Consider the following 16,647-nt stretch of genomic DNA (forward strand, 5'->3'; position numbering starts at 1 on the left):
TTCTTCTTTTCTTTTAAATCCTTTCAGTATGTGTAGGAATCTTTTTCTGTGCTTATCTTTTTGTTTATTTATTATTTATTAATTCAAATTGATGGCTCCTACCTCAAGAAGTGACTTTGTGAACAAAATTAAAAATGGCAACAATTTTGTTTGCAGCTTTTACTTAACTAATAAAAAAAAGATTTTTTTAAAAAAGCCAAACATCCAATTAGATTTTTTTTAAAAAAAAATAAAAATCAACCAGAAATAATATTGTTTAATTTATTAATTTGAATTGTGTGGCTCCTATCTCAAGAGGTGTCTTTGTAAACAAAATTAAAAATGGCAACAATTTTGTTTGCAGCTTTTACTTAACTAATAAAAAAAAGATTTTTTAAAAAAAGCCAAATATCCAACCAGAAATAATATTGTTTAATTTATTAATTCAAATTGATGGCTCCTACCTCAAGAGGTGACTTTTGTGAACAAAATTAAAAATGGCAACAATTTTGTTTGCAGCTTTTACTTAACTAATAAAAAAAGATTTTTTTAAAAAAGCCAAACATCTGATTAGATTTTTTTTTTTTAAATCAACCAGAAATAATACTGTTGTCGAGGACTTTGTGTTGTTAGCACTTCAGTGAAAATAATGTTTTATTTAAATATATTGTTCTATTTGGGGGCTGAAGGAATCCACATGCGGTGACTCAACTTTTTAAGATTTAATACTTTCAAATGTTTATATTCTTTGGAAATTTATCTCGCGCAAGTGGGAGCTGACATCTGCACAATTGAAATACTTTTTATAGACGAGAGACTTTCTGTATTGTTCAGCACTGGAAAGACAAACATATGGCTGGAACTATTCTGTGGTTTGCACCATTGATTAATATAGATTAGCGATGAATGTCTGTAATGAATCATCACTTCCGTTTATTGATGTAGACATTCTGTAAATATATCTTCTGCATGTTTTCATTTCTCTTTTTTTAACTTCTCCCCTTAGAATTGGATGCTTTCTTTTTCTTTTTTGGTATTTATTTAAATAAAAAAAAAAGGATGCAAGAGACTCTGTGGTGTTGTTGTTTTTTTACACAGGGACACTTGGAAAAAAGTCACAAGGGCAATTGTGATCATCCTATCAAGGCCTCTCTGTTTTTTACATGGGTTGCAAGAAGGATCGAGTTGTTATCTTATATTAACGAAACTGCTAAAGTTCCTGCAAAAAAGGTCTTTTTTATACCATTCAGCCTGTACATTTATAGTTAAGGTGACACGATACAAGGAAAAAGAGACAAGGAGGGAGAAGGAAAACTGAACACACGACAACAACGATGTCTCTTAAATCATTCAGTGAGAGATTACACAACTGGTATTTTTAATAGAGTTGGTATATGGTGGCTGTACCGCATTCATTTCAGTTTTAGCAGCAGTCACGTTACAAAAAGCATTTTTCTATTTATGAGACATATAATGCCCCCCACCGCACTCCATGGGCTACAAGCAAAAAAGCAAAAAAGATATTGCAGAGAGAGTGAGAGAGCGAAAGAGGAAATAGAGAAGAGATATAGAGATAGATAGAAAAATGGATAACCAGATGAAATATAGATGAGGTACATTCCAGAATTTTCTAGATAGATAGATAGATAGATAGATAGATAGATAGATAGATAGATAGATAGACAGATAGACAGACAGACAGACAGACAGACAGACAGACAGACAGACAGACAGACAAGGATGGCTGGCTGGCTGGAGACGGAGTGAGAGAGATGATAGAGACAGACAGATGATAGAATGAGAGTGAGGTGGATGGATGGATGGATGGAGACGGGGAGAGAGAGATGATAGAGACAGATAGATACTTTAGACGGACAGATATAGACATGATAGATAGAATGAGAGAGAGAGAGAGAGATGGATGTGGATGGATGGATGGATGGAGATGAGGATAGATATAGATAGATGATAGATAGATAGATAGATAGATAGATAGATAGATAGATAGATAGATATGGATGGATGGATGGATGGATGATAGATAAATAGGCAGGTCGAGAGATAGATAATGAATACAAAGAATAAAATAGTAGCAGAGGCAGAAAACCTGTCCGGATGTTGCTAAACTACAACTCCCAGCAGCCTCAGGCCAGATTAAGGGATGCTGGGGCCTGTAGTCCAACAGCACCTGGAAATCTTATGTTCGGCATGATTCGGCTAGTTTTCTTCTATCATGCTCTTGATAAAGATGAGCAAACAATAAAAGTTGACCTAAGGCTCAAGATGAATCACCCTAGAAGGCACCAAAGACCTTAGTAAGTTGCCTTCATCCAGACCAGACCAGGCAGAACTCTTCATCATTCCTCACCCTCCGGTTTTCCGATATTACTTGGGGAAATCTGCACCTTCTGAAATGCTCCATGGAGTTGCTTCTAAAGTTGGCCTGTGGTTTGTTTGTTTGTTTGTTTGTTTTTAAATTGATTTATATGCCGCCCTTCTCCGGAGACTCAGGGCGGCTTACAATGCGTTAAGCAATAGCCTTCATTCTTTTGTATATTGATACAAAGTCAGCTTATTGCCCCCACAAACTGGGTCCTCATTTCACCTACCTTAGAAAGGATGGAAGGCTGAGTCGACCTTGAGCCTTGGCGAGATTCGAACCTGCAGTAAATTGCAGGCAGCTGTGTTAATAACAGGGTGCTTTAAACCACTGTAGTACCAAGGCTCTTTGTGACGGGCCTGGGCACAGCTACGCAGCCCTTCTGATGGTGGCATTGAAAACCAGAGTGGAAGGACCCACATCTGAGAAAGTCCTCAATGCATCATCAGAGCCATTCAATCTTGGTTTCACATGAGAACAGCTGCAGAACTCAAAGAGTTGGTTCACTCCATGGGAAGACATTGTAAGGCCGTAGTTCATGCTAAAGATTACACCCAACTAAATATTAACTGACATGGTGATCGTTTTTGTAGATCTCGTTTTTTCTAGGGTGATCATTTTTGTACATCTCCTTTCTTCCTACGCGTTTCACTTTTCTTCTTTACACTGCTATTCTAATAGCAAATCCATCATAAAAGTTATTGCATGACATTCTTGATTCAATGATCTTTCCATTGATATATAATTTTATGGTACTGCTCCCCCCCCCCAAAAAAAGTGGTGTTATTAGCTAGTTTTAGAAAATACACTTTTCCCAAAAAGTTCCCACAATTTTGGCCACTACTGTATATCCCCTGGAGGGCAGCACAAGCAGTATAAAATCCCAAACATTTGAAAGAGAAATGGCATAGACAAAACATAAGTTTGACCTTGGAGAGAATAGGCAGAGATTATTTGCAAAACACGAGGTCAGCGTGAGAAAACAAGACCGCGTGAGAATGAAATTTAACTTTGCTATCCTTGGCGTAAAAGGAAGGAAGAGAAAATATCAAGCTTTCGAGATGCTGTAAGAGCTTATCTCAGTAAACTAAATTTCAAGCATATTTCTGATGTTGGTTTTTTTGACCTGCCCTATCTCTAAAGACTGAGGAATTTATAAGAATTTATAATGTAAGAGCCGAAGTGGCACAGTGGTTAGAGGGCAGCACTGCAGGCTACTTCAGCTGACTGCTAGCTGCAGTTTGGCAGTTCGATTCTCACCAGGCTCAAGGTTGACTCAGCCTTCCATCCTTCCGAGGTGGGTCAAATGAAGACCCAGATTGTTGGGGGGCAATAGGCTGACTCTGTAAACTGCTTAGAGAGGGCTGGAAAGCACTGTGAAGCGGTATATAAGTCTAAATGCCAATGCTATTCAAGGCAATTTCAAACAATTGCAAATTTAGTATTAAGAAAGAGCATTGCCCTAAGCATAACCGATGTTCAATTGGTCCCAATTCTGTTAAACTCTCAGAAGTCAATAACAATTCTAATTTCCCTCAAAACAACGCTATAGGGCACTGCACACCAGAACAACTACACATAAGGACAGTTTTTCCCCAAATGCCATCACTCTGCTTAACAACTAATTCCCACAACACTGTCAAATAATTTACTAAGACCGTATTACTATTCTTCTTCTCTTCCTTCCTAGTATCTATCTCTTCCCACTTATGACTATAACCATGTTGCTTGTAGCTTTCAATTATATTGTTTCCATTTGTTTCCTACTATGATTTGATAGCTTATTAGTAACCTTGACTACCACTAAGTGTTGTATCTTTTTATTCTTGATTAATGTATTTTATTCTCCTTATGTACACTGAGAGCATATACACCAGACAAATTCCTTGTGTGTCCAATCACACTTGGCCAATAAAAGAATTCTATTCTATTCTATTCTATTCTAATTCTATTCTCTATATATTCCATTCCATTCCATTCCATTCCATTCTTTCTTTCTTTCTTTCTTTCTTTCTTTCTTTCTTTCTTTCTTTCTTTCTTTCTTTCTTTCTTTTCTTTCTTTCTTTCTTTTTCTTTCCTTCCTTCCTTCCTTCCTTCCTTCTTCTATTCTATTCTTATTCTTATTCTATATATTCTATTCTCTATATATTCTATTCCATTCCATTCCATTCTCCTTCCTTCCTTCCTTCCTTCCTTCCTTCCTTCCTTCCTTCCTTCCTTCCTTCCTTCCTTCCTTCCTTCTTCTATTCTTATTCTTCTATTCTCTATATATTCTATTCTCTATATGTTCTATTCCATTCCATTCCCATTCTTCCTTCCTTCCTTCCTTCCTTTCTTCCTTCCTTCTTCTATTCTATTCTGTTCTGTTCTGTTCTGTTCTGTTCTGTTCTGTTCTGTTCTATTCTATTCTATTCTATTCTATTCTATTCTATTCTATTCTATTCTATTCTATTCTATTCTATTCTATTCTATTCTATTCTATTCCTATTCCTATTCCTATTCCTATTCCTATTCCTATTCCTAATCTTATTCTTATTCTTATTCTATTCTCTATATATTCTATTCTCTATATGTTCCAATCCATTCCATTCCATCTTGGATTTGAACTTCTGTTTTGTTTTATCTTGACTATGATTTTAATTCTGTGTTGGTTGCCCCCCGGATCAAGTTTGCAAGTTGAATAAGTAAATGGGAGAAATAAATCAATACATTGGATGAATGAATTAACAGACTAAAGGTAGAACATCTCTTTGGAGAAAGAACTCCCCATGCTTGATGGCCAAGCTGCAGCCCCTTCTCCTCTTCTGGAGGACCATTGCCCAAACTTACCATTTGTCCCACACAGATGCTAGCAGCCTCCATCATGGCTCCGTCTGCTATGGATCTCGCGGATTCCTTATCCAGGTGTGGGTTTCCCGAGAGCATCTGCTGGACCACCTGGCTAGGAGAAGCAAGTAAAACCGGTTGGAGAAGGAGGAGGAGGAGGAGGAGCAGCAACAGATCACCGAAAGAGCAACAGGTTGAGTGGAAGGCCAAAATGATACTTTACATTCCTGTATTCCTGCAAGGTGATCTTGCCGTCACTGTCTCCATCGTACATGTGGAAGAGGACTGGAAGACACAAGGGGAAAGAGAAACATAAGCCATCATGACTGCTCAATCCATTTGAGGTGCAACAGGCATAACCCATCCTGGGTTAAGACCAGGGGTGAAATCCAGCAGGTTCTGACAGGTTCTGGAGAACCGGTAGCGGAAATTTTGAATAGTTCGGAGAACCGGAAAATACCACCTCTGGCTGGCCCCAGAGTGGGGTGGGAATGGAGATTTTGCAGGATCCTTCCCCCGAGTAGGGTGGGAAAGGAGATTTTTGCAATATCCTTCCCCTGGAGTGGGGTGGGAATGGAGATTTTGTAGTATCCTTCTCCCAGGAGTGGGGAGGGAATGGGGTTTTTGCAATATCATGGCTTAGGACCTGGGTATGTACGAGACCGCCTTCTGCCACCAATAGCCTCCCACTGGCCAATATCCTCCCACAGAGAGGGACTCCTCAGGGTGCCGTCAGTCAAACGACGCCTTGGTAGTACAGGGGTTTAAGGCACCCTGTTATTAAGCTGGTTATTAAGACCAGCTGCCTGCAATTACTGCAGGGTTCGAATCTCGCCAAGGCTCCAGGTTGACTCAGCCTTCCATCCTTTCAAAGGTAGGTGAAGTGACGACCCAGATTGTGGGGGCAATAAGCTGACTTTGTATAAATATACAAAAGGATGAAGGCTATTGCTTAACGCCTTGTAAGCCGCCCTGAGTCTTCGGAGAAGGGCGGCATATAAATCAAATTAAAAAAAATAATAATAATGTCGACTGGCGACACCCAGGGGGAGAGCCTTCTCTGTGGGGGCACCTGCCCTCTGGAATGAATTGCCCCCAGAGATTCGCAGGATCCCCGACCTATGTACCTTTCGTCGTGCCCTTAAGACCCTTTTGTTTCAACAGGCCAGGCTGGCTTAGAAAATGAATTTTAATTGGGTGCTTGTAGTTTTTAATATAAGGGCCACATTTTAATATATTTTAAATTGTTTTTAAATTTTATGGATATATGTTCGTTTTGGTATGGCTGTACACCGCCCTGAGTCCTTTGGGAGAAAGGCGGCATGCATAAATAAATAAATAAATAAATAAATAAATAAATAAATAAATAAATAAATAAATAAATAAATAAATAAATATCCTTCTCCCAGGAGTGGGGAGGGAATGGGGATTTTGCAGTATCCTTCCCCTGCCACGCCCACCAAGCCACGCCCACAGAACCGGTAGTAAAAAAAAAAAATGAATTTCACCACTGGTTGAAACCCATAATGCAAATTTTAGTCCATCTTGGACTAGAATCAAAAGTTCTACCAAGTACATCTTGGTTGATTTAGTACATCTCGGTAGAATCGGAGCTGAAGAAGCTTCTTGGATGAGAAGTGAAACGTCTTCAAAAGAAAGCAACCAGAAAGTCTTGAAAAAACACCTTTGGGACAACTGAGGACACAGATAAACCTCCAAGCGGCCTCAACGACCCTCTCAAAGGATGCCAATGACCGGCTGTCTGCAAAGGAGTATAAATCCTTCCATTCCCCCACCATCCGGTCAGAGCTGAAGAAGCTTCTTGGATGAGAAGCGAAACGTCTTCAAAGAAAAAAAAAAACCCAGAGAGTCCAGTTGCCTCTTGAAAAAAAAAAAGCACCTTTGACCTGGATGACGGAGAATCTCCAGAGACATTTTGGTAGAACATTATCGTCCCCAAGGTTATGACCAGGGTGCACAGGATTGTCAGGGACGCTACACGTTTTCTCTGTTGCAAGATTTATAACGCAATCCTGTGATCTCTACAACTCTGAAAAGGGGGGACGGGGGGGGTTAGGTAAGGGAGTGCGAGATTTTAGGCAGAAATATTCATGATCAGCTGGCGTTGGCCGCAACTGAATTTCTACATTCAGTAGCAAACATCTGTTAGCGCCTTTTCGGATTAACACATTTTATGGGGGTGGGTGGGGAAAGGTGCATTTGAATCTGCAGCTCAGAAACGCTAATGCCTTTTAATTAAAAAAAAAAATCCGTTAGTCTGCTAATTAACCCCTCCAGATTTTTGGATACTGGGGACTAACACAGCTTTTCTCCCAAATGCAGGAAGGGGGTGTCTGTGTCAGCGCTAACTTTTGGGGAGAAAAATTGGGCGGAAATGTTCCTTTTAGCCTTCTGGATTGGACCAATTTTTGGCAGGATGGAGGGACTCTCAAGAGCAACATCTGTGGCAGATGCTTGAAAAATGAACGGACGTCACTTGGACCTCCATTACCAGAGATGGTTTGTGTGACAGAGCTAATACAATTATTTTATCTGTTTTTTCCAAAGTTCGATGGATGGATTGCCATTTTAAAAATCCTTAACTGCCTCAAGATAAGATTTATTTATTTATTTATTATTCAAATTTCTATACCGCCCTTCTCCTTTCGGACTCAGGGCGGTGAACAGCCAAAATAAAAACATCTATACATAACATTACAGTTAAAAATAGAGTTAAAATAATTTATAAGTTAAAAATAATTTATAAGATAAATAAGATAACTGCATAAGATCTCCGATCTCCGTGTATTTCGCTGTGCCCTCAAAACCTTGTTGTTCCGCCAGGCCGGGCTATCAATGTAAAGATTTAAATTGGTTTTAAATATGGGATTTTAAATTTGGGGGTTTTATAATTGAGCCAATTATTTAATAATTTTAATTATTTTTAAATTTTGTCTGTCTTTGTGCTTTTAATCAGGCTGTACACTGCCCTGAGTCCTTCGGGAGAAGGGCAGTATAGAAATAAAATTAATAAAATAAATAAATAAATAAGATACTTTGGAATTAACAAAAATCACTCAAGTTGCTTGGAAAGTTTTACGTTGCTGGGTGTTATCCTAAAAGACGATCTGACCTGGGAGCACTCACATTGCAGCACTGGTCAAAAGGGCCCAGCAGATGTATAGGAATGTTAGAAGAGATATAATTATAAAGTAAAAAAAAAGAAATTTGAAATGAAGATGTATGTAAAAAGAAATCGGGGCTGCTCAAATGCCATCTCAAACTGAATTGAAAAAGGAAACAACAAGGGAGTGGAAAAGGGGAGAGGAGTAGAGAGGGGGAAGGAGGGGAGTTGGGAGGTGAGAAGAAAAGAATGGGAAAAGGAGAGGAAGAAAGAAGGGGAAAGAAGAGAGGGTAAGAAAGGGAGGAAGAAGAGAGGAGAGGGGAAAGAGGAGAGAAAATAGAAAAGGGAAGAAGAGGAGGAATGAAGAAAGTAGAAAGAAACAGAAGAGGAGAGAAAAGGGAAGAAAAGGAAAGGTTGTATTAAAACAAAGGAAGGAAATGGCAAAAGAGCAGACCCGAACAACTAATTAGCAAATGGAAGTTAAAGAATAAGATGAACAAATAATGATTAATGACGATTATTTTATCTGTTTTTTCCAAAGTTCGACGGAACCCTCCTTGGAAGAGCTTTATATCTCCTGCTGCCTTAAGAAAGTTCAAAACGTTCTTAAAGATCCATCTTATCCTGGGCACCTTTTTTTTTTTTTTTTTGAACTATTACCATCTGGCAGACGGTACAGGGCAATAAAAACAAGGACAAATAGGCTGAAAAACAGCTTCTACCCCAGAGCAGTAACTACGTTGAATTCTACTGTTCGGGATTCTCCGAACTGCACAGAATCTTAGCTCGAGGTTCTCCCGAACCCCTGCAAACGCCCCCCCCACAGCAGCCCACCCCTGACGCCGGGTTAAAAAGAGGGCCCTCCATTTACATTTCAACTTCTGCTTCCTGAACCGGTCCAGCTGCTCTTCGTCCATATTCAACTCGATGGGGCGGAAGTTGGACATGATGGTCAGAAAATCCTCGAAGTTGATCTCGTCCACAAAACCCTCCGAGGCTCCCCGCAGATTCCTGTGAGCGGAGAAGAAATTCAGGGCCTGCTTTGCTGACCGCGATCGCTTCCTCCGGATGCCAAGCGAGCTTGTAAAATCTTAGCTGCAAATATAGCAGGGAGATGGCTAATTCGAAGGGCATACAGGTAATCCTCGTCTTATGGCCATAATGGAGGCCAAAGTTTATGTTTGCTAAGTGAGACTCTTGTTGAGCGAGTTTTGCCCCCATTTTATGACAGTTGTTCAATGAATCACTGCCCAGTTGTTAAGTTTAACTGCGCTGGCCTAGAGGGTAGAGCTCTTAGCCTCACAATCAGGAGGTTGTGAGTTCGATCCTTGGTAGTGGCAGATGTAGCGTCTCCTGCTTGGGCAGGGGGTTGGATTAGATGACCTCCAAGGTCCCTTCCAACTCTGTGAATCTGAGTAACACGGATGCCAAGTGAAACTCTTTTTCCCCCCCATCGAATCTGACGGTCGCAAAAGGGGATGGCACGATTCTGGAACGCACTGCGACCGTCATAAATACGAAACAGTCGCCAAGCGTGTGAATTTGGAGGCCTTTGACAACGGACTCAGATTTATGACGACTGCAATGTCCCAGTTGCGACCTTCTGGAGAGCAGCATCCATGGCGGGGAAGACGGATTAACTTAACAGCCTTAACAACTGCACCGATTCGCTTAACAACGGTGGCGGGAAATTTCATAAGATGGGGGGGCAAAATGCACTTAACAAGCGTCTGGGTTAGCCACCGGCATTTGGGGCTCAATTGCAGTCATAAGTCAAGGACCGTAGAGGTACGTGCCACTGGCTTACACCTTACGCTTGTATTCTGGGTTTTTTGGAACATGTATTTCGTTTGGTGAGTTCCGTCTAATATCTTTCCCACACCTTCAAGGGAATAAAATCAGAAGAAAAGAACAAGCGATTGTATACAGGTCATATGTTCAGCTCAGCTAGTTTTTTTTCTTTCTTTAGCAAGACACACAAACACACACCTAACTTATCCCTAGCTTATGACTCACTCCGCTGCTCAAATGCAGGCGTTGGATTAAGTCAGTAATCAGATTAAAGGTGCTATACAAATTCAATCGCAGGAAGATGGCTTAGAAATGGGAACGCGACGGGGATGGAGAAATATAATAACAGCTGAGAAATGCCACAGGGTGTTACAGCTCGTCCTTGTTTAGTGGCTGCTTCATTTGATGATTGCTTGCGGTTACAACCAGGATAAATAGCCCTTAGACTTAGATACCGCTTCACAGTGCTTTTACAGCCCTCTCTAAGCGGTTTACAGAGTCACCCTCTTGCCCCCAACAATCTGGGTCCTCATTTTACCCACCTCGGAAGGATGGAAGGCTGAGTCAACCTTGAGCTGGTGAGAATCGAACTGCTGGCAGATGGCAGAGTTAGCCTGCAATATTGCTTTCTAACTACTGTGCACCATGGAAGGAAGGAAGGAAGGAAGGAAGGAAGGAAGGAAGGAAGGAAGGAAGGAAGGAAGGAAAAGGAAAGGAAAGGAAAGGAAAGGAAAGGAAAGGAAAGGAAAGGAAAGGAAAGGAAAGGAAAGGAAGAGCAATAGCAATAGCAATAGCAATAGCACTTAGATTTATATACCACTTCATAGTGCTTTTTCAGCCCTCTCTAAGTGGTGTAAACCACACCACTTAGAGAGTTGTAAGTCATCTTTAAGAGTCAGCCTATTGCCCCCAACAATCTGGGTCCTCATTTTAGTGACCTCGGAAGGATGGAAAGCTGAGTCAACCTTGAGCCGGTCAGGATCAAACTCCTGGCAGCCAGCAGTGAGTTAGCTTGCAATACTGCATTCTAACCACTGAGCCACCATGGCTCACCATCGCAAATAACCCTTGTGATCGGTCCTTGCATTTATGACTTTTGCAGGTCAGTAAAGCGAAGCAAAGAAGAACTAGAATCCTAATCACATTTGTGGTCTCACTTAATGCTCCAATTGCCGATCCCCGTTATGGTCACTAATCGAGGACTCCCTGAACTGGATGTGGGGGCTCCATCACTGGAGGTTTTCAAGAAGAGACTGGAGAGCCATTTGACTGGGGTGGTTTAGGGTCTCCTGCTTGAGTAGGGGGCTGGACTAGAAGACCTCTAAGGTTCCTCTCAGCCCTAGGATTCTATGGATCTTGAAACTCATCCTGGCTATATTTAGAGGTCTGTTTTTCTGATTTGTAAAAAAAAAAAAACCCTATAAATGGATGCAGAGCGAGTTCCCCCTCCTGCTTACCTCTTGTCAAAAAAGGCTTGGATAATTTTCGACCGAATTGGGTTGAATTCCAAGTCAGGTACACGATCGAAGTTCTCCTTGCTGTAAAACAGAGAGAGAGAAAGAGAGAGAGAGGAAGAAAGTTGGTTAAGACAAAATGAAGAGTCTAGCTTCCTCCCGATTACCGCCTCGAACCACGAGATGGGTGGCGTATAAATTTAATAAATTTTTAAAAATGAGTAAACTGCCTGCTTTTAAGTACCCAGGATTCAGCACTAAGAGAGAGAGAGAGAGGAGAGAGAGAGAGAGAGAGAGAGAGAGAGAGAGAGAGAGAGAGAGAGAGAGAGAGAGAGAGAGAGAGAGAGATATGACAGAAAGATGATAGATAGATAGATAGATAGATAGATAGATAGATAGATAGATAGATAGATAGATAGATATGAAAGGAAGGAAGGAAGGAAAGGAGGAAGGAAGGAAGGAAGGAAGATTGCTTTTGATGAGATGGGCTATATTAGATAGATAGATAGATAGATAGATAGATAGATAGATAGATAGATAGATATGATGGATGGATGGATGGATGGATGGATGGATGGATGGATAGCTGGATAAAGAGAGAGAGAGAGAGAGAGATGAGAGACGAGAGAGAGATGAGAAAGAGGTGAGAGAGAGAGATGAAAGAGGGAGAGAGATGAGAGAGAAAGATGGTAGATGGATAGAGAAACAGAGATGAGAGAGAGATGAGAGAGAGAGAGAGATGAGAGAGAGAGAGAGATGGGTGGACGGATGATAGATAGATAGATAGATAGATAGATAGATAGATAGATAGATAGACAGACAGACAGACAGGCTTATTGATGGCTGAAGCAGCTTGAGGATGTGTGGACTTCAACTCCCAGAATTCCCTAGCCAGCCATGAATTCTGGGAGTTGGAAGTCCATTGAGAAATACAGCACTGTGTTAAACTAGGATTAGGATCAGATCAGGTCTTTTTACAACTCAGCCTAGTAAACCCACCCATAATTCCAGCTGCTTGTGCTACCTGGTCCACTTTAAGCTCCATCCAACGCTGTGCTGGCCACATCACGACAGGCGAACACGGCAAGGGTGTCGTTTGATCTGACACTTTAGAATTAAGTGTGTTGGCTCAACCAGCTACTACATTCTAATTCCAGGCAACATTTAATGTTTGTTTTGTAGCTTTGTAGTGGAGATTGATTTCCTGTGGTGGCCATGAATCCTCAGCCCTCCCCTCCAATAAGTTATTGGGTGGGGTGGGGGGGTCGATTCTGCACCCCACCCCAAAATTCTTTCCGCTTTGTTTCGACCTCCGAGGGACAAAAAGTGTCGGATGATTGGAGGTGTGTTTGTGTGTTTGTGTTGCTGGGTGGAGGGTGAAATCTTATGCTTAGCTTCGCTGCTAACACAACACCTTGCCAATATCCACAAAATGGGATTTTTTTTCTTCTTTTGGGTTTGTTTGTTTTTTTTTTTCCTTCCCAGTTTTAGTTTATTCCTCCTATGGTTCTTCCTTGAGGCCTGGAAAAATTCTGGAGAAATGAAATTTGGGTGTCTAAAGCCTGACTGGGTGGCTCAGTGGCTAAGACGCTGAGCTTGTCGATCAGAAAGGAGGTCGGCAGTTCGGCGGTTCGAATCCCTAGTACAGGTTTCCTGCGTGAGCAGGGGGTTGGACTAGATGACCTCCAAGGTCCCCTCCAACTCTTGTTACTGTTACTGTAGCTGTCTCTCTCCCCTCTTGTCCTGGCAAATTCAATCTGTAGAAGCCCCCCCCCTCTCTCTCATCACCAGCAGCCCCCAGGGAATGTGTCATGAACCTGCAATTTGCATGTCCTGTGGAAATGTCAGCCCTGAGGTTTTGCACAGCAGAGGCGGCCCTAATGAAGCCGGCAGAGGAAGGAAGGAAGGAACGGCAGGAGAGAAAAGGAAGAACTGGCAAAGCTGGGAGGGGCCCCCCATTTCCCCCCCACTGCTCCATTGCTTTTGAACCCAAGGGCAAAAGGGAATGCTGGCAAGATATAGCTACACATTTTAAACTGAGAAAGAGACGAGAGAGATGAGAGAGAGAGATGAGAGATGGATAGAGAGAGAGATGAGAGAGAGAGAGAGAGAAAGAAAGAGGGAGGGAGGGAGAGAGGGAGAGAAAGGAAGATTTTACAACCTTAATTTGTTGCAGTCATTAAGGAAATCATCATGGTCAATAAATGAATCACACTGTTGTTAAGCAAATCTGGCTATCCCTCTATCTCTCATCTCCAACTATCCATCCATCCATCCATCCATCCCATATCTATCCATCCATCCATCCATCCATCCATCCATCCATCCATCCATCCATCTATCATCTCCATCCATCCATCATCTCCATTCATCCATCCATCCATCCATCCATCTATCCCATATCTATCTATCTATCTATCTATCTATCTATCTATCCATCCATCATCTCCATCCATCCATCCATCCATCTATCCCATATCTATCTATCCCATATCTATCTATCCATCCATCCATCATCTCCATCCATCCATCATCTCCATCCATCCATCTATCCCATATCTATCTATCCATCCATCCATCCATCCATCCATCCATCCATCATCTCCATCCATCCATCATCTCCATCCATCCATCTATCCCATATCTATCTATCTATCCATCCATCCATCCATCCATCCATCCATCCATCCATCATCTCCATCCATCCATCTATCCCATATCTATCTATCTATCTATCTATCTATCTATCTATCTATCTATCTATCTATCTATCTATCCATCCACCCATCTATCATCTATCTATCCATCCATCCATCCATCCATTATCTCCATCCATCCTATCTATCTATCTATCTATCTATCTATCTATCTATCTATCTACCCATCATCTATCTATCCATCCATCCATCCATCCCTTCTCACCCCATGAATCCTCTGTCTCTCCCCCTCCCTCCCTCCCTCTTTCTCTCTCTCTCTCTGTGTACTCTTTCAACATATTTTATAACATTTTTTCCTCTCTTTTTCATTGCTGCTTTGTAAATGGAACTGAAACTCTGTATATATTGGTGCTGGCTGAAACGGGTTTCTCTGACATGTTGTAATCTATGCTCATCCGTTCAGTACATTGGACAAGAAATCCTTCTAACTGGGAAACCCCCCTTTTTCCTAACACGGCAGCTGTATTTCTCCTGAGGCAAGGACGGTGGATGTTCTTGGCGGGGTCTGAGAGATGTAAAGTGACAGAGATGAGAAAAAGACGCCGAAGTCCGAATCGGCGGAAGCTCAACACGCTTAATTCAATATTCTGCCCATTTCATTAGATACTGTGACTGATTAGATCATGCATTTACCATTTCTCTAACAATTATCTCATCCCCGGATTTTTAAAGCTCCGTTGCCTTGAAACAGTAGATTTTTCTGCATCTGCAGCTCACACCCGAATTTCTCAGAATAATTCCCTGGAACACAAAACATGGAATAACAGATGGAAGGGACCTTGGAGGTCTTCTCCGTACACTATTCTGGACAAACGGCTGTCTAATCTCTTCTTGAAAACCTCAGGTGGTGGAGGCAAGGCATTCCACTGGTTAATTGTTCTTACTGTCAGGAAATTTCTCCTTACTTCTAAGTGGGATCTCTCTGATAAGCTTCCATCTATTACTTAATAATAACAACAGAATAACAGAATTGGATGGGACCTTGGAGGTCTTCTAGTCCAACCCCCTACACCAGGGTTTGGCAACCTTAAACACTCAAAGAGCCATTTGGACCCGTTTCCCACAGAAAAGAAAACACCGGGAGCCACAAAAACCCTTCCCGTGCCTGACTATTTCTTGAGCGGCCACAAAACTAGCAAATGTAGTTGAATTAAACCTTCTGTTTCCTTCTGAAATTTTTCTTCTCTTGGATTTATCCATGGTTGGCCTACCAGAGGTTGAAAAGCTCAATAGATCGTGTGCCGGCGGGTGTCGCACATTGGCGGTTGTGACTCATATTTTGAGCGACAGGGAGCCGCAGTAGAGGGTTGAAAGAGCCACATGCGGCTCCAGAGCCACAGGTTGCTGACCCCTGCCCTACACCATTCCAGACAAGTTGGCTGTCCAGTCTCTTCTTAAAAGCCTCCCGTGATGGAGCACCCACAATTTCTGCAGAAAAGTCATTCCACTGATCAATTATTCCCTCCGAAATTTCTCCTTAGTTCTAGGCGGCTTCTCTCTCGAATGATATTCCCGCCGTTCCATCTAGTCCCTTTCCCTGTGGATTACTTTGCCTGCACAAGAGGCCCAGGTCCGTCTTCCGTTGGTGAGAACGATGTCCTCTGCAACCAGGTCAGGATGAAAAGCTTCTCGCCCGTTTTGGCATAGCTCAGGATCCGTTTCCGGAGTGAAATCTGGAGTTTATATTAGAACTTCTTATTGTTGTTAGTTGTGAAGTCGTGTCTGACCCATCGCGACCCCATGGACAACGTTCCTCCAGGCCTTCCTGTCCTCTACCATCCTCTGGAGTCCATTGAAGCTCACGCCGACTGCTTCAGGGACTCCATCCAGCCACCTCCTTCTCTGCCATTGTCCCCTTCTTCTTTTGCCCTCCATCGTTCCCAGCATTTGGCTCTTCTCCAGGGAGTCCTTCCTTCTCATTAGGTGGCCAAAGGATTTGAGTTTCATCTTCAGGATCTGGCCTTCTAAAGAGCAGTCAGGGTTGATGTCCTCTAGGACTGACCGGTTGGATCGCCTTGCAGTCCAAGGGACTCGCAGGAGTCTTCTCCAGCACCAGAGTTCAAAGGCCTCCATTCTTTGGCCTTCTCAGCCTTCCTTATGGCCCAACTTTCACAGCCGTACATTGCAACTGGGAAAACCATCGCCTTGACAATATTAGAACTATTTTCCTTTCAAAGAACACGCTCCCTGTGAGAGCAAAATCTCATTAGCCAGAAAACAGAGACCGGAGCTGCCTATTTATTATCGAGCCATTATCTGACCTGACCACCAGCTGCTCAAAACAGAGAAACTGTGACTTGATGATGATCAATCCCGAGGTGCCTCTTGTTCAGAGGGTGGTTTAAAGGCTGCTCGGACCAGCGGAACTGGCTGTCT

The 16,647-nt window shown here is 42.1% G+C and overlaps 1 protein-coding gene and 1 pseudogene across 1 annotated transcript in view; one reads left to right on the forward strand and one right to left on the reverse strand.

The window, feature by feature from the left end:
- TESC (tescalcin) overlaps window positions 1-16,647 on the reverse strand; it is a 35,876-nt gene that overhangs the window by 2,374 nt on the left and 16,855 nt on the right. The window contains exons 3-6 of the mRNA XM_034405956.3: window positions 11,558-11,638; window positions 9,181-9,320; window positions 5,409-5,470; window positions 5,189-5,296 (exon numbers count right to left, since the gene is read on the reverse strand). Of these exons, the coding sequence (XP_034261847.2) occupies window positions 5,189-5,296; window positions 5,409-5,470; window positions 9,181-9,320; window positions 11,558-11,638 (391 nt within the window). The remainder of the gene's footprint in view (window positions 1-5,188; window positions 5,297-5,408; window positions 5,471-9,180; window positions 9,321-11,557; window positions 11,639-16,647) is intronic.
- LOC148111663 (uncharacterized) lies at window positions 13,759-14,483 on the forward strand (annotated as a pseudogene).

Source organism: Pantherophis guttatus, chromosome 17, assembly GCF_059756535.1.
Source record: "Pantherophis guttatus breed Tessera chromosome 17, ASM5975653v1, whole genome shotgun sequence".
In the NCBI taxonomy this organism is placed as follows: Eukaryota; Metazoa; Chordata; class Lepidosauria; order Squamata; family Colubridae; genus Pantherophis; species Pantherophis guttatus.